The sequence below is a fragment of the Engraulis encrasicolus genome, unplaced genomic scaffold (assembly GCF_034702125.1).
Source record: "Engraulis encrasicolus isolate BLACKSEA-1 unplaced genomic scaffold, IST_EnEncr_1.0 scaffold_181_np1212, whole genome shotgun sequence".
NCBI lineage: Eukaryota > Metazoa > Chordata > Actinopteri > Clupeiformes > Engraulidae > Engraulis > Engraulis encrasicolus.
Genome location: NW_026945362.1, coordinates 52612 through 78085, shown reverse-complemented (window position 1 = coordinate 78085; position 25474 = coordinate 52612). Strand labels below are relative to the sequence as shown.

Genomic DNA, 25474 nt, shown 5'->3' with positions numbered 1-25474 from the left:
TCAGAACAGATACTCTCTGGATGTAAGAGAGATAGCCAAACAGATGCACTACTGGAGATCTAGATGTTTTTGTGAACGCAATTTGTGTTTGTGTTATCTGTTTTTTAAGTCTTGTCTACCCTGTCTGAATGTTCTGTACTGTACTTATACGCACCTTGACCATTTGAATTTCCCGTCTGGGATAATTAAGTTAATTTGACTGCAGTTTGTTTGAATAGATGACAACTGACACGATTGGCTATGTGTATGCCAAATTGATGATACACGTTCGTAACGCCCAATAAACAGCCGTCGTCAGTCGTAAACCACACACCCCCTAGGGGATTTACAACCTATGGGTCGGGACCCAACCTATGGGTCGCCAAAGATCCACAGTGGGTCGCAAAGTCCTCTTGAGTTTAAGGGGTTTAATTTTAATACCATATATAGCCCATGTTGAATAAATGACAAAGCATTTAAACTAATATATGAAGCAACACAATGTAAGTGATACATTAAACAGTTATTCTATATTTGAATAACATGATAATTAATGAGTATCATGTGACTCCCTCTCGTGCGGCCGCTCGCGCGATTGGGTCACCACAGCTTACATTGGCAAAAATATGGGTCCCTGAAGGAAAAGGTTGGGAACATTGAGAGTAAATAGAATGGAGGCCAAAATTCTATTTCATTGTTGAAGCCAAGTTGGAGCCAAGGTTGGACCCAAAAAGACCAAAAAATGGCCAAATCCCATTCATTCCTATGAGAGACATAAAACCCTGTATCTCCCTTAAATGCCACTCCAGGGGGATCATTTTTCGCTCAACTAGTAGGTCCCCTTGCTCTCCAACTTACCAGGGTGGTGATTTTTTGTGGTGATGTTTTATTTTAGAGAGATATTAAAAGTTAAATGGACCAATGAGCATCAGAACATGGTTTGGTTGACCGTTAGAAGTCTTGTTGTTGTCCAATCAGCACCTGCGTTTGGCGTTGCTAAGGTGGAATGTAAGTTGGAATGTTCCCAAATCTGGCTTCAAAGCGTTGAATGGCAAATAGCGTTGATTTGGCGTCCATTCTATTTACTGTCAATGGTTGGGAACCCCTGTCCTAGGGGATTTACAGAAGGCAGGTCTCCAGACCTGATCTCACTTGTGAGTGCAATTGTCTTACTGGGTTAAAGAACACAGCAAACGCTGCCAACTGGAGGTCAGTGGGCCATTGGGTTTCATAGAAAAGAACCAACCCACTCTCAGCTGTGGCTTACACACACGGTTTAGCTTTTTACACTTTGCTTTGGATTAAAGCATTTAAGAATTAAAGATTTACAGTAGTATATATATACAGTATTATGTGCTGTGTGTGTGTGTGTGTGCGCGTGCATGTGCGTGCAAAAGTGTGTGCATGTATGTATGTAGGCAATAGAGTGTGTCTGTGTGTGTGTCTGTGTCTGTGTCTGTGTCTGTGGTGCCAGTGTGGTTTAGCTTTTTACACTTTCTTTGGATTAAAGCATTTACAGTAGAATTAAAGATTTATTGTAGTGCATAGTATTATGTGGGGAATTACAGTAGCTGCTATGCTGATACAAACTCATGAAAGGGTTGGTAATGTTTCAGGCAATACAGTGTGGTCATACAGAGGCACAGAGGGAGAAATTGTGTGCGCGTGTGTGTGTGTGTGTGTGTGTGTGCGTTTGTGCGAGCAGGCGCATGTGTGTGTGTCTCAACAGAGGTAGAAATCGTGTGTGTTTGTGTGTCTGAGTGTGTGTGTTTGCGCGTGCGAGCATGTGCGTGCAAGAGTATGTGCATGTATGTTTTAGGCAATGGAGTGTGTCTGTGTCTGTGTCTGTGTCTGTGTCTGTGTCTGTGGTGCCAGTGTGTGTCTTTGTGTCTACTGTATGTGTGTCTGTGCATACAGTATATTTGTGTGCGTGTGCATTTTAGACAATGGAGTGTGGCCCCACCTAAATAGAAGACCTGTGTGTATGTGTGTATGTGTGTGTGTGTGTGTGTGTGTGTGTGTGTGTGTGTGTGTGTGTGTGTGTGTGTGTGTGTGTGTGTGTGTGTGTGTGTGTGTGCGTGCGTGCGTGCGTGCGTGCGTGTATTGTGTATGCGTGTATGAGTGAGCGTCAGCATCAACCGATTGCCGTCTCGGTCATTACCTTAAACTAATATAGCGCTTGGAGGTGGCAGGCTGTAGCATCACACTGTAAAACATTGCAGCCTCGTTTAGTTAAAACCACTTTCTAGGTCTCCTCAACACAATGAGCTCTGATAAGTCCCTGATCTTTAACTTTACTGAGGAAGTTTTTCCTCTAATACAACTTACAAATGCCTATTGTGTTGATTATTTGATAGTTATGGCAGATTTGAAGTGTTGAATGAACTTAGGTTGGCAAGTCAGCAGTTGAAAAAAAGAAAGAGGGGGGAAGGCGGGAATATTAAACTCTGAGAAATCCATTGAGTTGAACTGCCATAGTTTGATTGAACTTGGTTTAGAAAGTCATGGGTTTGAATGAAAATAACCGGGAAACTGTGGAGGTGGGGCTAAGCAACATCAACCGCATGCACGAAATTGGAACTTTTGTTTGCTGAGTCAAATGAGCCACCCCTGAAGAAATAATAGCTTAATAACGCAGAGAAACTCGATTCTCATGCAAAAATAAGGAATCACAGCTGCACTGAACCGCGGAAGAAGACTGTCGTAGGCAATGGAATTACGAGTGAAGGACCTCAACATCATCAACCGTCAAATGGATTTAGGAAACTCGTACTCTCGAGGAGGAAACTTCATGGCAATTGAGCCACAGCCGCAGGCAGTCTTTCGCCGGTAAGTTTAAGTAGTTTTAATCGTCAGAATCAGTGATAATGTAACATGTGCCTCTCGGTTGAACTGAAACTCAAAAGGATAGACTTTAAAAAAAAAAACTCTGATGTGGTGGGCTCACTGTAGCCTAAAACACTGGTCATGTTGCTTGCAAAATATTAAATGTTTAATGTAGCCAGTCTATTGGTGTAATCTCGTGTCGTGAACGAAATGGTAATTGCTTATTGCAAATGGCAGGTTATCCACATTTCACGAGTTTTGTCGTTCTAAATGGCCAATAGTCAGATTGCTATGCTAGTTCTTTGGTGTCCGAACACGGCAGCGTTGCGCAAGGGGACCCCCTCCTTTTTTACGCTCCATTTTTACGCAGCATTAGAACTACTATTTAGAAAGTCACCCTGTGGAATTTTGTTCAGACTACAATAAAAGGAAATGTCTGTGTATAATCTGGGCTGTTTATTTACTGCATTTTAATCGAAGTCAAACTCATGTAGGCCTACTGAAGTACATTGCTGGCTGTATTTCAAAGGTGCAGTTAGCCATTGCGGCAACATGCCTCTTGAAGCGATGTTTTCAGCGCGATGCTGCTGTATCACAATCGGTAGACGACATTAGTCAAGATGAAAATCATGTAAAAACGTAGTAATACAAGATAATTATTGTGTTTTAACTACAGGGTGCAAATGCATGCTTCTACCAACGGATGATGGGGTCTGACGATGGAGTTGACGGGAACATTCGCACAGAAGAGGAATTTGTGAGGATTCTGAACCACTCATTGAGGCCGCGGAGTGTGTTGTTTAATGAGTAATACAGGTAAATCTGTCTAATGACTATGACATGCAAATCATGGATTTTGTTACTTGAGCAATGTAATCCATACAGTTGTTTTTATGTCTCCATCTCATACATTATTCTTTTCTTTTCTGTTATTTATCTGCTTCAGCTAACTGCAGTGTTCCACAAGACTGTTACCAGACCTTCATGGGACCTTTCCGTTCTTTCTGGGTTGTCTTGAGGTTCTTCAGCGTTAGAGAGCAACTGAAAACAGGTTGGTAGCCTACTGTACTCTATAGACTGTATGGAATGTAATATGTATACAATATGTTCTATGCTGTGTTTTTCCATCACTATGTACAGATATTGTGATTCAAGGTAATACATACAATTCATTTACATTCACCTGTCTTTGCAGGACACAGACCCAAACCAGAGGACAACAACTCTACATTGACTCAGAGGAATCCTTCAGGACGACGGAAGACTTAATATTTACAAATACTGTCCTATACCCTTATGGATGTAACTGATGCACAGGCAACTGTGGTAGGGTATTTCTCTACCTATGCCAGGATTGACACCTCTGGTGAACATTCATGCTGTTATACTATTGACCAATAACACAGTTAATTGCCCATTTTCTGTGTGTGTGTGTGTGTGTGTGTGAGAGAGAGAGAGAGAGAGAGAGAGAGAGAGAGAGAGAGAGAGAGAGAGAGAGAGAGAGAGAGAGAGAGAGAGAGAGAGTGTGTGTGAGAGAGAGCGTAATGGCAGTTTTACTCTTGTTTTACTCTAGTGCCTAGGTTTGGATTCAAGGTAATCATAATCACTTACAACTACACTCATCTGTTTTTGCAGGACACAAACCAAAACCACCGCACAGCTCTACATCAACTCCCACACTTTCCAGAGGATTCCTCCTGTATGCTGTAAGTCTTCATATTTACAAATGCTTTCCTAATTTTTTCATACATAGATAAAACTCCTGGATAAGCAAATTCAGTAGGTGAGGTAATCTGTGTTGCCAGGATTGACACCTCTGCTCTTTCAGGCCATTGTCTTCTCTAACAACAGTTACAGTCCACCCATATATTGTGTGTGTGTGTGTGTGTGTGTGTGTGTGTGTGTGTGTGTGTGTGTGTGTGTGTGTGTGTGTGTGTGTGTGTGTGTGTGTGTGTGTGTTTGTGTGTGTGTGTGTGTGTGTGTGTGTGTGTGTGTGTGTGTGTGTGTGTGTGTGTGTGTGTGTTGGGGTGTAATGCATGCNCACTTTACATCGTTAAGTAGGTGTTTATTAAATATCATGTGACTGTTTAGTCACCATCTATTTTCAAACTGACATCCACTCTTATCCTGGCACTAATGGCAACGCACTATACCACATACAGGTCTATTTGTAATATTATTCATTCATTTGCAATGGTTGCATTCACATCCAAGGACTGTTGCCGGTCTCACAGTGTAAACCTTAGACATATTTTTGAGAATAGACAGAACTGTAAATTCATGTCTGTGCACATTTTCTTACACTTTGAAAAAAAGACAATGCAAACATACAGTACTTTGGTTTAAAGTGTTTCGGGATGTCCTATTTATCTGTGCGTGTGTGTGTGTGTGTGTGTGTGTGTGTGAGAGAGAGAGAGAGAGAGATAGAGAGAGAGCGAGAGAGAGCTGTTTCACACATAAGAAGTTATTTTTTCTTATTTTTATCTTTTCAGGTTCATGGTGAAGAGCAACTTGAGGCTGACAGGGATGCAAGTTGGACTGCTTATCAAAGACAAAGGCCAGCTACAAGTCTTCATCATCATTCATCACAAGGTCATCATTCATTTCAAAAGGGACATGCCAACTGGCTAGTTGGGCTCAATGTGAAGAAAAAGACTGTGAATCTCTTGTGTGTTCACAAAACATGGACTGTTGACCACACAGTGTTTTGGACTTGGGACTACATCATGTACTATACTCTTTTCAATGACATCACACTGCGTATTGGTAAAATAGTAATGTTTGAATTAGATTCCTAAGGGCCCAGAAGTCATGGATGAGGGTACTGATGTATGGTTACAGATTCAAATCTGCAACCTTCCAATTGCAAGATTAACTCCCTACCATTAGACCACAGCTCTCTACAGTTTGTTTTTTTCTACATAAATTCTTTGTCCCTCCATCAGTCTTACCAAAAGTCAAAACATAATGTTTTCTTACTGCACCCACAATTTCGTCCGTACCCTGTTTGGCTAGCTGATTTGTCATGAATTTTGATGGTATAAAGTATTAATGGTCTGTGCATGTATTAATATGTGGGACATTGAACGTGAACAACAACTATGTAGTTGAATCAACTTTTTGACTTACAACTTTTTGACTTGAAGGCAGCAGGGGATCTTGAATCTGTGAGTCATCTTGAATGTACTGTAAAAGTTAAAATAAATTTGGAATTGAAGTCATATATCGCATGATGTCTATCATTATGTTATTTAAACTCCCAATCTTAAATTGAAATGATTTGTAATGGCTTTTTAATTCAGCTTACACTATCAATTTCATCCAACAATGGCTACGAAGTCCAATCAACTTTGATGACTAAGAACATTATGTTGAGACAACAACAATATTGTAGTTGGATCAACTTTCTAGACTTTGATTTCTGAGTTGACACAAAAATAAGCCTGTTGTTGAGTTAACATGCAAACTTAAGGCAGCACGGGAGCTTGGATTTGGAACTCGAACTGACTTCAAATGTTTTACAGTGCATAATAACAGAGATAGCGTAAGCAGCACACATATTATTACCAAACCGCTCAGTAAAAAAAAAACACACAGTGTTAATTCAACACTTAGAGAGAACTCTGGGACCGAAGTTACTCTGAAAGATGTTAAATCAACTGTCCGAGTGTTGATTTAGGACTGTGTTATTACTGTGTCGCGTGCACACACGGCAGTGGTTGAATATTTTTATCTTCAGTAGGGCAGGCAGGAGGAGCCACTTGACATCAGCGGCCTTTACAGCCCCGTCTGTGATATATAATATATATATTGTCAGCAGAATGGTGTTAAATGTAATAGTGTTAAATGTAGGGATGCGGCTCCCGATACTGCTCATTATACTCGTACTCGTACTCGTCAAGCACTTGCCGATACCAGCTATGAGTACTACTATTACTCAAAACAATGCAAAATCTTGTCATGTTCTGTGGACTTGAAATCAGCATGGAAAAAAGTGAAGTGCCACCTCATACATTTACTAACATTTAAAGGGACAGTTCTGTCAATTTCAACATGCAGTTGTAATACTCACACTACCCTGGACTTGTCAGTGCCTGAGATTTTTTTTCTTCTTCTTTAGCCATTTCTGAGATCCTGGTCATTGTAATGGGGGCAGCTCTTTGTTTACATTTCAAAAAAAACATTTTTATTTATTCCCAAAAACATCCAAAAGTTTATAAAACATCAGCAGACAACTAGCAAACAGCAGTACCTTTTGGGAAAATATTTGGAGTTGTTTCATTTTTTTAAAATGTAAACAAATGCTGCCCCCATTAGAATTGCTCATATCTCGGAAAGGGCTGAGCCGAAAAATGTGGCATCACCGGGTACTGACAAGTCAAGGGTAGCGTGAGCAATACAACAGCATGTTGAAATTGACTGAACTCGTCCTTTAAATCTACATGGAAATGGACAATAAAAATATCACAGGTGGAAAAAAACAAGGCCATGCATCTATTTTCATTGTATTTTGGTGGTAAAAGGTATCGGCAAGTACACACATTAATGTACTCGTACTTGTATCGGTTTTCAAAAAAGTGGTATCGGTGCATCCCTAGTTAAATGTCAGGGCCGCTGACAGCTTTTGCCAGGCCCAGGGCAAAGTCATCTGAAAGCGACCCCCCTCGTCAATTCATACAATGTAATGAAATGAGCACCTAATTCTAGGGGGGCTCCTCTACCTGGGCCTGGGACAAGAGACCCGTTTACCCCCTCCTGACTGATCTGTCGGTACTCTTGAAAGGAATAGGAAAAGGAATCTCTTGAATCAAATCATAGACTCATAAAGTATACAATCTGCCCATTGATTGTGTTTTTTATATCCTATGTCTTTTTTCTTTTCAATTCAATCGTATCCATAATATCTGTACGCTCAAGAGGCATACAGCACTGTACATCCCTACACTGAAAAAAGATAGCTTTTTAAAGGGACACTGTGTGAGATTTTTATTTTGTTTATTTCGAGAATGCATGCTGCCCATTCACTAATGTTACCGTTTTCATGAATACTTACCACCACCATCAAATCCTAAGTATTCATTATGACTGGAAAAATTGCACTTTTCATACATGAAAAGGGGGATCTTCTCCATGGTCCGTCATTTTGAATTTCCAAAAATAGCCATTTTTAGCTGCAAAAATGACTGTACTTGGACCAGACTTGAAAATATGTGTTTATTACTTAGTAAACGTTCATGTAAAGATCATATTTGGCAATAGGCAGCCCAGTTTCAATGAGCAGCATAGTTGCAGTACCTTTTTTGACCATTTCCTGCACAGTGTCCCTTTAAGCTTCAGCCAGAAGATAAGCCACTTGACATCAGCCTTTACACCCCTGTCCGTCTGTGATATAATGGAATACTGGACTCAGTGCCGCTGTCAGCTCTGCCCAGGCCCAGGGCAAAGTCAGCGGACTTCATCAGTTCATACAATGTTAAGTACTGTTTCTCAACGGGGGCGCTAAAGTCCTTCAGGGGGTGTTGGGGAACCCTAGGGGGGCATTGAGAAGGATACCGTTGAGAGGGGGCGCTGCTTAGTTGTCATTGGGTGCATTAGTCCATTTAAAATGTTTAATATTAAGGGAGGCGTTGGCAGGCTTGTGATGAGGTCAAGGGGGCGTTGATAAGCTTATGATGAGGTCAAGGGGGCTTTTGTTCAGAAAAGGTTGAGAACCACTGATGTAATGAAATGAGGACCTAATTTGAGGGGGTCCTCTACCTGGGCCAGAGGCAAGAGACCCGATTGTCCCCCCCCCCCGTCGACTCAGCTTTCCTGACTGAACTGACGGTACTCGTAAAAGGAATACATCTATCTCTGGAATCAAATCATAGACTCATAAAATATACATTCAGCCCATTGCTTGTGTTTTTTTATCCTTGGTCTTTTTTTCTTTTCAATTCAATTGTACTGTATCTGATCTATTGTCATCCATTTGAGTCGACTACGTTCTGAATACTACAGTCTTTATTTCTTTATAGCCATAATATTTTTATGCTGAAAAGGCATACTGTACTTTACATACCTACACTGAAAAGATAGATTCAAAAGCTTCAGCCAGAAGATAAGATTCAGCCCGTTGCTTGTGGTTTCAAGTCGTGTCTGTCTGATCTATTGTCGTCCATGGAATACAGAATGTCACAGTCTTTATTTTTAATATCTGTAATATCTGTTCTCCTAAAAGAAATACAGTACATCCACTCAAAAGATATATTTAGACCCATTAAGTGTACCGCTTGCAGTTTTTCATTCCTAATAAAAGCTTGTACGTTTTTTGTTTTTTTTTGCCATGGAATACTGAACATTACATTTTCTAAATAGACAAAAAAAAGATTTTCAAATCCCCAAACCCTGAAAGCTAAATCCATAAATTGCATTACAGGCTTTTAAAACTAATCCGGAATAAAATGTCAGATCATCCTGTTGTATTTTGAGTATTGCTTTGTAATTTACTTACCGTTTCATATCAGAAAGAAGCCAAATGACAGAATTGTTAACTCCAAATGGCATGGTACAAAGAGCATGCATGTGAAGGTAGAGATGGCGTCTGCGCCTTTGAATTACTTGAGAGTTTCGCTCGGGGCGTAATTCCAAACAAAATTGTAGTGTGAAGAAACAAGGAGTCGCACACAGGAGCCTGATGCTGTTCAGTGAAATTGTATTAAAAGCTGAAAAATAAAGAGAAGCCAAAACAATAAATGGGATACAAACGTTTCGGGTCTAGCCCATCATATGTGTTCCCAAAATCAAAAGAGCATGCACACACCAAAAATGTCATCACTTTGTCCACGTGGAAGCCACAAGCACCAAAACTGTTTTGTTGTTGCAGTAAAAGTGGGTGTATTTAGCATTTTTTGTTTGTTTGTTTGTTTGTTAGCTTGCTTTTGCTTTTTCAAATGAAGAATGTGCTGCGCTGTTATGAAATAGTGGCAGTGATATTAAGAAGCCGTTTACACATATTTGGCTATGGAGATGGTAATATGCAGAAGGCATTTCCTACAGGATATTTGACAGTCTATGTGGGTGGGGTGGACGGGATCTGGTATAAGAGACATACTGTATAATTATCATGACTGGTAAACCTACGTTGTGCTGTTTCATTTGAAATATGATATGAAACCTACAAACGTATACGTATAGCATATACACTCTTCTTGTAAAGGAAGTTCAGGGGGCCCAATCAAGGTGGAAGGTCTTTGTTTTCAATGTGACTGCCTTCGGGGCTGCTGATAGGTTTGACTGGGCCCAGGACAAAATCATCTGAGAGGACCCCCTCTCAATACAATAAGGACCCAATTCAGGGGGGGACGCTGTGGCGCAGCGCGCTAAGCCCCGCACATTTGGGCTTGCATGCCCACGGGGACCCCGGTTCGAGTCCGGCCGGGGTCATTTCCCGATCCCACCCCGTCTCTCTGTCCCACTCGCTTCCTGTCACCATCTCAGACTGTCCTATCAAATAAAGGCATAAAAGCCCCTAAAAATACATTTTTTAAAAATACAATAAGGACCCAATTCAGGGCCCCGCTTCCCTCCCTGGGCCCGGGGCAACCGACCTGTTTGCCCCGTCGGCCTCCCTGGCTGCCCTAACAGCAAAGTGCGCGGGCGGGTGGGGGGAGTGAATGTCTGGCAGAAGCCTGGCTCAGAAAACTCACTATGAAATACATATTAAAGGCACACTGTGCAGGAAATGGTCAAAAAAGGTACTGCAACTATGCTGCTCATTGAAACTGGGCTGCCTATTACCAAATTCGATCTTTACATGAAAGTTTACTAAGTAATAAACAAATATTTTGTAGTATGGTCCAAGTACAGTCATTTTTGCAGCTAAAAATGGCTATTTTTGGAAATTCAAAATGGCGGACCATGGAGAAGATCCCCCTTTTCATGTATGAAAAGTGCAATTTTTCCAGTCATAATGAATACTTAGAATTTGATGCTGGTGGTAAGTATTCATGAAAAAGATAACATTAGTGAATGGGCAGCATGAATTCTGGAAATAAACAACTAAATATCTCACACAGTGTCCCTTTAAGTCAGCACAGCTAAAGCAGTGCTCCATAGATTACTCCATAGAATATACCGTAATGGCACTCATAAATCACAGCACTTATTAAATGTCTCCTGTGTCCGGTAGTTACCTTTTGAATAAGCACAATCAAATTAGTAAACAACAGACACACCTCATGATCAAATGACGGTATAGCACCACTCCCCCATGCGAATTATAACACTGGTGTGATAGCATGGGTGTGATTAGTGAAGCAGACAATGGGGGGACAAAGGGGTTTGCTGTCCCAGGTTCCAGGGAGGAGGGGGCCCATAATTGGGTCCTCATTACATTGAATGTATTGGGTGGGGGGGGCTTTCAGATGACTCTGTCCTGGGCCTAGCCAAAGCTGTCAGACAGCGGCCCTGTGTGTGATAGCTATTTATGGGTCATTGACGATTGTAGAAGACGGTGTCAAGATAACACACAACCACAACAACAGTGTGCAGATTTTTCTTTTAATCTTTTAATTACATTTCTGAAAATAGGGGCCCACGAGGGTGCAGGGCCCACCAGGAAATGCCCGGTATGCCAGATGGCCAGCCCAGCCCTGAGCCAGGCCAGGGTGGCTGAATAAATATAGCATCTTATCACAGTCGACAGTTGTCGACGTAGAAAATCGTCTAATGGAAATGTCCATGTGAGTTGGGCAGAGCGCTCTGATCTAGCTATGGCACCCTGCACACAGCTAATTAGAAAGAGGGAGATTAGAAGTGGACAGCCTGTGTGTGTGAATGTGTGTGTGTGTGTGTGTGTGTGTGTGTGTGTGTGTGTGTGTGTGTGTGTGTGTGTGTGTGTGTGTGTGTGTGTGTGTGTGTGTGTGTGTGTGCGCCTGTGTGTGTGTGTGTGTGCGCCTGTGTGTGTGTGTGTGTGTGTGTGCGCCTGTGTGTGTGTGCGCGCCTGTGTGTGTGTGTCTGTGTCTGTGTCTGTGTGTGTGTATCTGTGTGTGTGTGTGTGTGTGTGTCTGTGTCTGTGTGTGTGTGTGTGTGTGTGTGTGTGTGTGTGTGTCTGTGTCTGTGTGTGTGTATCTGTGTGTGTGTATCTGTGTGTGTGTGTGTGTGTGGGTGTGTGTTTGTGTTTGTGTGTGTGTGTCTGCCTGCCTGCCTCTCTGCCTGCCTGCCTGCCTGCCTGCCTGCCTGCCTGTCATGCTTGCATCTAAGGTGCTGTTTCCATGTAGCAGGATATTTTTTTAGCAGGGTATTTTTTCTCCTGTTAGGTGTAAACACAACATGTGGATAATAAAAAGAAATCCTCCATTGTGACAAATGCGTTTCAGCCCCCTAAACAGGATATTTTTTTCTCCTGCTTTTTATACCTGGATTTTAATATCTGCTACGTGGAAACGGAAGGCCAAAACCAATACAAGCAGGAGAAAAAAAATCCACATATAAAGATATCCGGCTACGTGTAAGCTTAAACAGCACCTAAGCAGTACCAGAAATAGCCCAGTGTTGATGGTGCAGCTTGCTGGGTTAATTACTACCGTGATGATCAAGTGTTTTTCACGGGCAAAATCTTCTCATGCAAACATTAAAGACACACGGGTTATAATTAAGGTATATAATTAATCAGAATCTATCAGCACACTGTAATCTCCTAGATGTTTGTAATCTTATGCATTGTGTAAATATGCACAGTATATATGCAGTGTCTTTTGCTATAATCATTTAAATATGTACTCACTAGTGTTTTGAATGAAACACTGTATGGACGATACTAAATGCATAAATGACTCGTGCGTATAAGCTTATATCTTATTGGGGGGGGGGGGCATTTTTGTCCTTTATTACCATTGACAGTAAATAGAATGGACGCCAAATCAACGCTATTTGCCATTCAACGCTTTGAAGCCAGATTTGGGAACATTCCAACTTACATTCCACCTTAGCAACGCCAAACGCAGGTGCTGATTGGACAACAACAAGACTTCTAACGGTCAATCAAACCATGTTCTGATGCTCATTGGTCAATTTAACTTTTAATATCTCTCTAAAATAAAACATCACCACAAAAAATCACCACCCTGGTAAGTTGGAGAGCAAGGGGACCTACTAGTTGAGCGAAAAATGATCCCCCTGGAGTGGCATTTAAGGGAGATACAGGGTTTTATGTCTCTCATAGGAATGAATGGGATTTGGCCATTTTTTGGTCTTTTTGGGTCCAACCTTGGCTCCAACTTGGCTTCAACAATGAAATAGAATTTTGGCCTCCATTCTATTTACTCTCAATGTTTATTACGATAGTAGAGTGAAGAGTTGGACAGGAAACTAGTGGGGGGAGAGAGAGAGAGACGGGCGAGGATCGGGCAATGACCTCGGGTTGGAATCGAACCCGGGTCCCCGGCGTGACCGTGCAGAGTAGGGCTGGGTATCGCAGCCATGTTCCTGTATCGATTCCATTTCGATTCTTAAGGGCTTTGAATCGATTAATCACGATTCAATTCAATTCGATTCATTCCGAATCGATTCAATCCGTTCCCTTCTTGGTGCCAGGATTTCCCCTAAAAGATGCTGTTGCCTATTTTTAAATAAAGATGTCAAAGGGCTGTGGCTTGACAGTGTACATAAAATATTATATAGTCTTATATTTTATGCACAACTAACGCTCTACGTATTCTCTGCAGCACTCATAAGCTAACCCAATGACGCCTAAGGCACCTGCAAAAAAGGGTGCTGAATGCCTGAGCCCTTTTTCAGGAAAGCCGCCTTCAGTCTATAAATCTCATAGCCTCTAAAGCACTTAAAAACATGCTGCATTTAAACACTAAGACACTCATCTTTCATTAGAATGTGTTCATTCAGCTCAAACAAACAAAGATTTTTATTAAAGTTGTCTCAAATCTCATGAGCCTGAATGTTGCGTAATGCAGCTCCAGGCACCAGGGCAAATGTTGGCGCAATGCAACATCCAGCATCAATGGGCTAAAGTGGACCTGGATGAACTAAAGGTGACGCTGCAAATCCAGAAATGCAATGAAATTAATTCAGTTTTTCTCCCATCTGCCAAAGGATATGTAATGTAATGGCCAGAAGCATAATTGCTACAGAAAAAAAACCTCTGTGTGTGCCTTTTAAAACGATATACAAGATTAAGAGAGACAGGCAAAAAGAAGAATGGGTGGAGGGTTTTTATATAGATTATGTTTGACCTTTTAGCTTTTAGGATTTTGTTTTGTAATGTAATGTATTAATATTTTTAAAAATTTTGCAAAGTTGTAATGTTTTAATAAAAGAGCTGTGTGTACTACTACTGTACTACTATGGTACTAAAGTCTTTTCAAGGACTTTTACAACGCTCTGATGGAACAATACTCACTATGAGGCTGGGGGGAGGGGTTGTTAGTGGAGAGGCTTTTCGTGTTTTAAAAATGTATGCCGCTCATGTTCTATCTGCAGTTTCCACACTAATTTCAGATTCGCGCCGCCATCACATCTGATTACAGTAGCGAGGCCGGCCGGCCAGCCTCTCCCCTTTTTACGCCTGCGCTATTTATAGACACGCTTCAGCTCCGCATCTTGGCCCCTCTCCTCTCCTTTTCTCCTCTCTCCTCTTCACTCCTCCCCTTTTCTCCTCTCCTCTCCTCTTCTGTCTTCTCCCTGTCCCCTCCCCTCCTAGCTGCTCCTCTCCTTCCCTTTTCTCCTCTCCTCTCCTTTACTCTACTCTACTCTACTCTCTTCTCTATCTCTTCTCCCCTCACCTCTCCTCTTCTCTCGCCTTTCCTCTTCGCTCCTCGCCTCTCATCTTTCCTCTCCTCTCCTCTCTTCTCTTCTCCTCTCCTCTCCTCTCTTCTCTCCTCTCCTCTTCTCTGTCCTCTTCTCTTCCCCTGCCTCACTTCTCTTCTCTACCCTCTCCTCTATCATCTTCTCTCGGCTTTCCTCTTAGCTCCTCACGTCTTGCCTTTCCTCTCTCCTCTCCTCTCCTCTCCTCTCCTCTCCTCTCCTCTCCTCTCTCTCCTCCCCTCTCCTCTCCTCTCTTATCCTCTCCTCTCTTCTCCTCTCCTCTCCTCTCTTATCCTCTCATCTCCTCTCCTCTCCTCTCTCCTCTTCTCTCCTCCCCTCTCCTCTCCTCTCTTATCCTCTCCTCTCTTCTCCTCTCCTCTCTTCTCTTCTCTTCTCCTCTCCTCTCCTCTCCTCTCCTCTACTCTCCTCTCCTCCTCGTCTCTTATCCTCTCCTCCTCGACTCACCTCTCGCCCACTACGACTTTGCTCGTCAGCATTCATGTTCTACTTGCTCATCTGTAAAATGCACAGCATTAGGAATACACACACACACACACACACACACACACACACACACACACACACACACACACACACACACACACACACACACACACACACACACACACACACACACACACACACACATTGGCCATTTACCCCCCTCTTTTTGACCCACGTTATTATAATACAAGTAGAATAAGTTACAGACAATTCTTTACATCACTAATGGAATAACTTATACAAAAACTGACAAAATGTAAGACGTTTGAAAGATGCAGACACCTTTAAAATCCAGAATTATTAAGACTCAGTCGGGTATTCAGACAATGACTTCATTCAAAGCTGCGGGTGAAAATGTAGGCCTTAAATAAAAAGTTTTAGCTTGAGGTGCGATGTCATGGGTGGGGTACAGCACATACCAGCCAATCTGGTCGTCTAATGCTCTCAAAAAAGAGACCTCCTCATGCGATTGGCACAGCCATGGCACTACTATTTACATGTAGTGAATAATATTATGACATACTGTAACTATTGTGTATTTTAGGGCATTCCATCTACTTCAAAGTCATTTCATCACCAAGCTTTAAAGCCAAGACTCCGTGTAATGACTACATGTGATATGACGTAATATGATGTAATATTTTTAGTTGCATGCACACAACTGCACTGTATTTGGACTGTCTAGTGTTTGCTTTTTGGCGTTTTTGAACACAACATAGGTCTACTCTGTACAGGTTTTTGATTGTATAGACCAGCGGTTCCCAAACTTTTTCCCCTGCGCACCCCCTTGTACATTTCAGTGTGGTTCGTCCACCCCCTAAGCAAGTATGATTCACTGCGGATTCACTGCACATTACGCACAGTTGTTTTGGGGAATCCTCTTCCAATAAAAACTCACATATCCACCATTGCTCTATTTAGCTCGCGCCTCCCCTTATGGCAGGCCGCACACCCCCAGGGGTGCACGCACCACAGTTTGGGAAACCCTGGTATAGACCCACCCATCCTTTCACAGGACTACACAGTACAAACGCTGCAGTGTTGATTGACCACCTAGCACAGAGGTCTCAAACTCAGGCCCGGGGGCCAAATCTGGCCCGCGGAGTCATTTTATTTGGCCCGCGAGATAATTTCCAATGTGTATTACCGATGGCCCTCACACATTAATTAATGTACAGTGTACCAAGACTTGAACATGAAGTTTGGTGTTTCTCAGAAATATGAGCGGGTCCAGGCCAATGACACAGCTCACACTCCTATGCAACACATTGTGTGCCAGTGTATGTGAAATTAAACTATGAGTATTAAGGGCGTGCCTGCACAATTTTAGTCCATTAATTAAAAATAAATCTTGAGCCAGTGACTTCGTTCCATATTTTGATTTTGGCCCTTGATCAATTTGAGTTTGACACCCCTGCCCTAGCACCACCTCGCGGCCCCCCCCCCCCAGGGTCCACGGCCCCCACTTTGAAAACCACTGCTCTAGCGCAGTGGTTCTTAACCTGGGGTGCGGGCACCCCCTGGGGGTGCGCCAGAGATTTCAGGGGGTGCACAGAATTTTGTTTGTGTTTAAGTTGTGACCAAATTTCTGCTTCCAAACATTATAATTAGGCCAAATCAAGACCAAATTAAAACATTTGTTGGACCTAATGTTAAGTCATTAAGGTATTGATTAATATCTGAAGCAAGAATCCTTGTAATTTTTCACTTAAATCATTTTTTATGTGTATACACGTGTAGACGTTTGGGTTGGGGGTGCGCGGCTTGTCTTGGGCAGAGGTTAGGGGGTGCTTCAAGAAAAAAGGTTAAGAACCACTGCTCTAGCAGATGTTTAATACTCTGTAAGTGTTGAATAAATAGTGTATTTTTCACTGTGTGTTGTTTACATTGCCCAAGGTCACGACCTGACCTCTGTAACTTCAAACTCAGTAATTAAACGAGCTGCCAGATTCGCATGTGTATGTGTAATGTAATGGCAATGTGGTTATGAGATTACATAAGATGTTGTGCACACATGGGGGAACATAATTGGTTGGATGGATTTATATACATCATGTATGCAGTAGGGGTGTAAATAATATCGAAATGTATTGATATATCGTGATATAGTCTGATGATTGAATCGAATCGCATCGTATCGTGGGGCATTCTTAAAGGGACACTGTGTGAGATTTTTAGTTGTTTATTTCCAGAATTCATGCTGCCCATTCACTAATGTTACCTTTTTCATGAATACTTACCACCAGCATCAAATTCTAAGTATTCATTATGACTGGAAAAATTGCACTTTTCATACATGAAAAGGGGGATCTTCTCCATGGTCCGCCATTTTGAATTTCCAAAAATAGCCATTTTTAGCTGCAAAAATGACTGTACTTGGACCATAGTAGAAAATGTGTTTTTATTACTTAGTAAACTTTCGTGTAAACATCAAATTTGGCAATAGGCAGCCCAGTTTCAATGAGCAGCATAGTTGCAGTACCTTTTTTGACCATTTCCTGCACAGTGTCCCTTTAAGTATCGAAAATAATCGAATCGCTGGCCCCTGTCCAATAACATAATAGAAGTGGAAAAGTAATTGGAAAAAAAATCGAATCGAATTGTATCCTATCATATCGTATCATGTCATATCGTGAGGCATTCTTAAGTATCGAAAATAATCTAATCGTATCGCATCGAATAATAAGATATCGATATTGAATCGTGTCGTCATGGGAGCTGTGATTTACAGCCCCAGTATGCAGGGGGCAGGGGTGATGGTATTCAGGCTCCATGCCTGATTTCACGCTTGACAGAGTTTGCAAAAATAAAAACATTGATAATTGATTGATTGATTGATTGATTGATTGATTGATTGATTGCTTTATTGACAACACATCAGTTTTCTTCTTATAGAAGCGCTGTTCTTCCTGTGGTCAAAACAAATCCATACATTATTTTACATTTTTCTCTTTTCTTTTTACAAATGATACAAACCCCAACAGAAGACAAAAACACAAGACACACAAAACAGAACAAAACAAACTCAAAAGAGGAAATGAGAACCTGTAAAACAAATAATAAGATATCGATATTGCATAGTGTCGTCATGGAAGCTGTGATTTACAGCCCCAGTATGCAGGGGGCAGGGGTGATGGTATTCAGGCTCCATGCCTGATTTCAGGCTTGACAGAGTTTGCAAAAATAAAAACATTGATAATAATTAGCCATTAGGTTATTCTTATCTCAGAAAGTGTTACAGGTTCAGGGTTTTCTTCTACTATCAGGCTTGAATAATGGTCATACACATAACAGGCTATTACATGTTTGAATAATGTGTCAAAATAGGCCTACGTTACGCCGTCACTATGCAGTATCTTGTCGTCGTCGTTAGAGCAGGGAAAAAAAGTTCAGGCTCAGGATTTTTTTCACAATCACCCCTGAGCTTGTTATTATGCCTACAGTCATGTGCCTACAGTGTGTTGCCTCTGCTGTTGACTACCATGTGTCTGTATGTGACGTGTTTAGCATCTCATACAGCAAGCCATAGTCGCTCGCTATTAGTGTTTTGAACCAGCCGTTGGGTGTGTGTGCAAGTGTGGGAGTGTGTGCAAGTGTGCGCTTGCATGCTTGCTTTTGGCCGCAGAGTGTGCAGTTTCAGTTTTTTATAGGTGTGTGCGCAAGTGTGAGTGTGTTTTCGTGCGTGCAATTTTTTTTTCCACTATCACCCCTGAGGGGGGTCACAGCAGCTCTGTGGGCTCCTCAGCTGTACACCATTACACCCAGGACACGGGACACGGGTTCGATTCCCGCACGGTGTCATTTCTCGATGCTCCCCCCTTTCCCCCCTCTACTGCTTTCCTGTCATCTCTCATACTGTCCTGTCTAAAAAAAAGGCATAAATGACCAAAAATATATCTATATAGATACGCATACGCATTAGATACACATACGCATTAGATACGCATAATGCATTATGTAACCCAATGGCTCAAAGTCATCAAAAGCATTTCCAATGCTACAGTAACATCACAGCAGGTGCACCAACGCTGATCAGCAGGAAGAAAATGGCCTGGTAAACCAGGGAAGTCTCCTGTTGATATATTAGCCTTATTCAGCAGGTTAATTAGCCGATTGATCATATCTCGCAGTAATCTTTTTTGGAAGCAGTTTGCCTCGGGAGAAATTAAGCCATGCAAAAGGAGTATTCATTAATCTCTCTACCATTGAGAAAAAGGAGGTGAGGAAATCCACAGGTAGGCCTACTCTGATGAAGACGCATGTCGAAAAATAAATACAGTACTTCTATTTGAAAGACTGATAAGCTCACCAATTGATGACTGTCTTAACAATCTTAAAGGACCAGTTCAGTCAATTTCAACATGCAGTTGTAATGCTCACACTACCCTGGACTTGTCAGTACCTGAGATTTGTTTTCCCTTCTCCTTCAGCCTTTTCCGAGATCCTGGTCATTGTAATGGGGGCAGCGCTTTGTTTACATTTCAAAAAAACATTTTTATTTATTCCCAAAAACATCCGAAAGGTTATACAACATCAGCAGACAACTAGCAGACAGCAGTACCTTTTGGGAAAATATTTGGAGTAGGCCTATGTTACATTTTTTAAAAATGTAAACAAACGCTGCCCCCATTAGAATAGCTCATATCTCGGAAAGGGCTGAGCCGAAAAATGTGGCATCACCGGGTACTGACAACTCAATGGTATGAGCAATACAACAGCACATCGAAATTGACTGAACTAGTCCTTTAACAATATATTGGCCATGGAAACAGAGAAATTATGTTTTGTGGTCAGAGAAAGTCATGGAATTGTATGCCTGGCTTGTAGTGAAAACCCTGGTATGGACCCATTTGGATTACTGAGTATGCTCTGTGTAATAGGAACACAGCAAATACTGATAGGCGTGCTCCAGTTTCTCGCTACAAAAGAGGAACGACATGAAGATAAGAATCGTAGATGCAATAAGATTATTAGTTGCAGCAGCTTTGAAGGCCGCATGATAAATCGCCACGTTTGCGATGAGTCACTGATTTCATTACACCAAATTGCAATTTTAATTAAAAATCGATTAACTATCCAGCCTCCTGTCTACAGGAACGTGAACAGTGGTGTAGTCTATATACGGAGTATACCCACTTCTAAATTTCAGGGATTTCAGTATACCCTCTTAAAATTGATTGATCCATTGTTTTGAATAGCACAAATATATACAGTAGACCCACTTCAAAAAATGCTCAAATATACAGTATACCCACCATAAAAAGTAGACTACACAACTGAACGTGAACATCAAAAAAACACCATGAAGAGTGGGGAATGGCGTGGTTACCTCCTGTGGTCCTCTGTCCTCAGCCCTCCCCCCTCTCCTTACTGCTCCACCCACCTCCACAGTGTTGACTGGTGCAGAAGGTTGAGTGCACACACCAGAAAACAGGGTTGGGGAACCTTTTGAATTCGAGGGGCCACTTCAAAGTCCTCCGAGGGCCATACTATGAACACAAACTAGAGGTGCACCGAAAATTCGGCCGCAGAAAATATTCGGCCGAAAACGCAAAAAAAGACACTTTTGGTTTCGGCTGAAAACCAATGGAGTGGCCGAATCAGAGGGCGAATAGAAACTGAATTGGAAATGGCCATTAATTAAACGAATTTCAGTTCTACTCTGCAACATTTGAAGACATTAAATACACATTTATTTTCTTTGAAAAACATGTCAAAACATTTATTGTAAACCGTAGATTTAAGCAATATTTAAAAATAGTAAAAAACCTAATTTTTGACTGAATTGTAATATTCGGTTTCGGTATTTGGCCAAGTGATTAATTATTATTCGGTTTCGGTTTCCTCCACAACCACAAAACAGAACTTCCCCTGCACTTTAGGCCTTCATTGAAGACAGCCATGTTTAAAACAGATCCCACCTTCTCTAGATCCCCTGAATATAGCTTAATTGTCTTGCAAATGTGTTTTCTAATATTCCTCAACAAAATATGTCATATTTCAAGTGAAGCTGTATAACGTTAAAAATGATATCAGGGGCTGGATAAAACGCTGCAAACGGTCCCCACCCCTGCCATAAACGGTTGATAAGGAGGAGGTGGTTCATGAGGAGTTTCTTCCAGTATGATGTAAGGTTCTAACTTACCCTGTAATATCATATGGCTGTCATGCCCTTTTATATATAGGAGACTAGGGAGGGTTCAAAATGAATGGAGTTCAATGGGGAAGTTACGTACTTCCATTTAGGAGATTGGAATTGGTCCCTCTTTGTTGCAATAGTGCCATAGAACGCTGTATCACTGTTTTCAAATTGAAGATTTTTGCAAACACAAGCTGTGCATGGAATGGAATGGTTGTCTTGATGAAATTCCTCTGTGTATACTTGTACAGGAAACAGAAGCCTTTGCTATGTCGCCTTAGCCATCTGGATTTGCTAATTACCACAAAAGCAAAGGAAGCGAAACTAATGAGGAAGATCAGTGTGTTTTTAGTGCGCAAGGTTCTGCTATTATCTTGCCATTACTGTGAGTTCCTGAGTCTCAGACAGACACATTTATCTTGATATAAGGTCCAATTAAGCTGTTGTTGAATTAACTTAAATTTCATTTGGCAGACATGCAGAAGTAGAGGTGTGTCGTTCATGAACGAGGCGGTTCTTTTGAACGGCTCCCTGAAGTGAACGATGGGAACCGGATCACAGCTGGGGGAGCCACTCGACCGTTATTTCGTTCATTTTTTATTCATTTTAAGCACGTGACCTCGACCAGAGTAATTAAATTTGGGAAAAAACACAATTGTTTGCCTCAAAGAGAGGCAAAAACGGTCTTTAGAAGCAGGAGAATAATCAGTTGTTGTTTGGACAAAATTACCTTGAGGTGGAGTCAAAATATTACATTCTAAACACTGAATAAATAATTTTTAAAAGAGCCAAAAGAGCCAGTTTTTTTAACGGCTCTTTGAAAGGAACGAGCCACTAAGATCCGGATCCTGTCAAAAAGCCATAAATCCAATCTCTATGCAGAAGACAGGGCTTCATTTCATATGCCAGACAAAAGTAGCGGAAGAAATACAAGTAGGAGTTCTGTAACAGCCACAGATACTTTACAACACAACCGCAACTTGTGGGATAATATTTGGAGTACCGGTATGTTAAGACATTTGAAACAAAGTGCAAACAAACTCGTGCCACCATTGGCTGAACAGGATCTCAGAAAGGGTTGAAACATGATACTGCTTTGGGTCCTGACAAGTCGTCAATGGTAGTGTGATGGCAATGGTAGTCTGATTTATCTCCACTCCCTTATACTCCCCAGGGAGGCTCAGGCCAGGACAACCATTTGCTGTAGTAAACTGCACTAATACATATTGCAATACTGATTCTCAGTCTCCTATTATTATCTTATTTCCCAAAGAGGCCCGGGAAAAGCATACCAAGATGAAAATGTTTATAGATATTACACTACTAATTCTGATATTCCTTCTCTCCCTTTTAACAGCCTTAGGGAGGCCTAGGACAATTTACGTATATACTCTGTCGCTATATTTACTATGCTATACCGCAATACGACACACTTTATTAAGTATTAAAGGGGTATGCCACTATTTTGTTAAAATAGTAAAGTGGTAAAGTGTCTTATTTTTCATGTAAGCCGTTGTCTTGCTTTGACACGTTAAAAGAGGGAATATGTCGCTAAGCTAGTGAAAGTCAATGGATCCGTGTAGCATGCTACATGCTACACGGATCCATTGACTTTCACTAGCTTAGCGACATACTCCCTCTTTTAACTTGTCTTAAAGCAAGACAACGCTTAACATGAAAAATAAGACACTTTACCACCTTTATAAACCCTGGCAAACGATTTTAACTGTATTACAGTTTTTCTCAATTGGTTTTGTACATTTCTCACAACAGAATAATGATTCTCAAAAGTCTTTGTTCAATTGTGACTTCCTGGTGTTACCTGTGCACATGGTCAAATCAGTTTCTTATTGTTTTCGGCATATAGCAAATGCTCTCGTCCACCATGCCATGGCTGTGTACAATTCTCAGTGATTTCGTACATTATCAATTGCTTTTGTCATATCACTCAAAAAGCTGTGTCACTGAATGAATGAAACTCAATCTTATCTGATCAATGTAATATAAAACTGAATTTACAACATTTCCCATCCAATCTAAACAGCATTTCGCTTCAGAAAAGATCCTCAAGAGTGTACTATTCAATTGACAACATGAGAAATTGATTTGACTAGCTTGTCCATACACTATGACACAATGACTAAAAACTTGGTTTTTGAAAGACAAATAAGGGTTTTGAGCAAGAGGCTCGGTTTTGCAGGTTATCCACTGTGTTTTGCCATTTGTTAAAGCTGTCTTGAGAATGAATATTATGTTTTGCAAATTGCGAGAGAGATTCGAGAAATGTACAAAACCAATTGAGAAATACTGTAAGCCCCAAAATAGTGGCATACCCCTTTAAACTGCAATACCTCCTCTCCTTAATTACCAGAGAGGCCACTATATCAGTATTTAACTGCAATACCTCCTCTCCTTAATTTCCAGAGAGGCCCACACATAAGTATTGAACTGCAATACCTCCTCTCCTTCCAGAGAGGCCCAGGACAACCGGATGCTGCCGGCGCTGAAGGACAACAGCGGCAGCCACGGCTCCCCGATCAGCGGCAAGCTGCACGGCATCTTCTTCAGCTGCAACACCGAGTTCAACACGGGCAAGCCGGCCCAGGACTCCCCGTACGGCCGCTACCGCTTCGAGGCGCGCGCCGAGGAGCTCTTCAACCCCAAGACCAACCTCTACTTCGGCGACTTCTACTGCATGTACACGGCCTACCACTACGTCATCCTGGTGGTGGCGCCAGAGGGCTCTCCGGGCGACGAGTTCTGCAAGCAGAGGCTGCCTGCGCTGGACCGCGCCGACAACCGCTTCCTGACGTGCGTGCAGGGCGAGGACGGGCGGCTGGCGTTCCACCACGCGCAGGACGTGATCCTGGAGATCATCTACACGGAGCCGGTGGAGCTGGCGCTGGGCGACGTGGCCGAGATCAGCGGGCACCAGCTGATGAGCATGTCCACCGTCAACGCCAAGAAGGACCCCAGCTGTAAGACCTGCAACATCAGCGTGGGACGCTAAGGATATCTGCCATCCTACACAAAAAAACCCTAAACCCACTTCTACCCCTGCAACATCAGCGTGGGACGCTAGCCAGGGAGGGACCTCTGGCATCCTACAAAAAAAAACCCTACCTAAAACCTATTGCGAAGCCTATTCTACCCCCATGGAATTCTTCTCAAGACCTGCAACATCAGCGTCGGACGTTAAGCCAGCCAGGGAAGGACCTCTGGCATCCTACAAAAAAAAAAAACCCTACCTAAAACCTATTGCAAAGCCTATTCTACCTATGCCCCCCCATACCGTTCTTCTCAAGACCTGTAACATCAGCGTGGGACGTTAGCAAGAGAGGAGGGATCTCTGCCATCGTACTAAAAAAAAAACCCTACCTAAACCCTATTGCAAAGCGTATTCTACCTATGGCCCCCCATGGCGCTCGTCTCAAGACCTGTAACATCAGTGTGGGACGCTAAGGATATCTACCATCCTACAAAAAAAAACCCTAAACCCACTTCTACCCATCCTCAAAAATTCAAAACTTTCCAAGAATTCTGATGATCTCCTGCAACATCAGTGAGGAACACTAGGGACCTCTGCCATCCTAAAAAAAAAAAAACACTTAACCTACTTACACCCCTTCCCCAAACATAAAGACTCAATAACGCCCCAGGTTCAGGTCCTGACATTCCACTTACGTAAGACCTATAACATCAGTGTGGGATGCTAGGACACCCATCCCCAATCCGTTGGTTGTCTCTTCACCCTTCACTTCTCCTCCCTGGCAATTGTTGCTGTAGGATGTTACATTTGCTAAACTTGCTCCTCTAATGCCTCTTTTCCACTGCCGATTTTCTGGTAGGCCTACAGCTCGACACAGCGTGACTCAGCCGCCACATTTTGCTTTACGATTGAGCTGTATCGTAACTATTCGAAAAGCAAAAGTGGCAGCCTAGTCGCGCTGTGTCGAGCTGTAGGCCTACCAGAAAATCGGCAGTGGAAAAGAGGCATGAGATCTTCTTCAGAGTCATCCCCCCCCTGCTCCCCTCGTAGGAATTCGTCTCCTCTTTGTGCCTCCTAACCCATCACTGTGTGGTGTCGACAACAGCCTCCCCATCCGACCCCCCCACCCCTAAATATTCTTTCAAGCTTAACCTGTTCCACCCGCTCCCATGGGAAGGGGGACCCAACAACACTGCATAACATTTTCCTTCAGCTCTTTCAATCTTAGTGTTTAT

General features: G+C 42.2%; 1 protein-coding gene across 1 annotated transcript in view; it reads left to right on the top strand.

Annotated features, from left to right (window-relative positions):
- The window catches only part of LOC134442599 (phytanoyl-CoA hydroxylase-interacting protein-like), a gene marked incomplete at its 5' end in the record, with an annotated part of 30356 nt that extends 5452 nt beyond the window's left edge, over window positions 1-24904 (top strand). Inside the window, one exon of the mRNA XM_063192661.1 lies at window positions 23723-24904. Coding sequence (XP_063048731.1) covers window positions 23723-24260 — 538 coding nt within the window. The remainder of the gene's footprint in view (window positions 1-23722) is intronic.
- Between the last annotated feature and the right edge of the window lie 570 nt (window positions 24905-25474).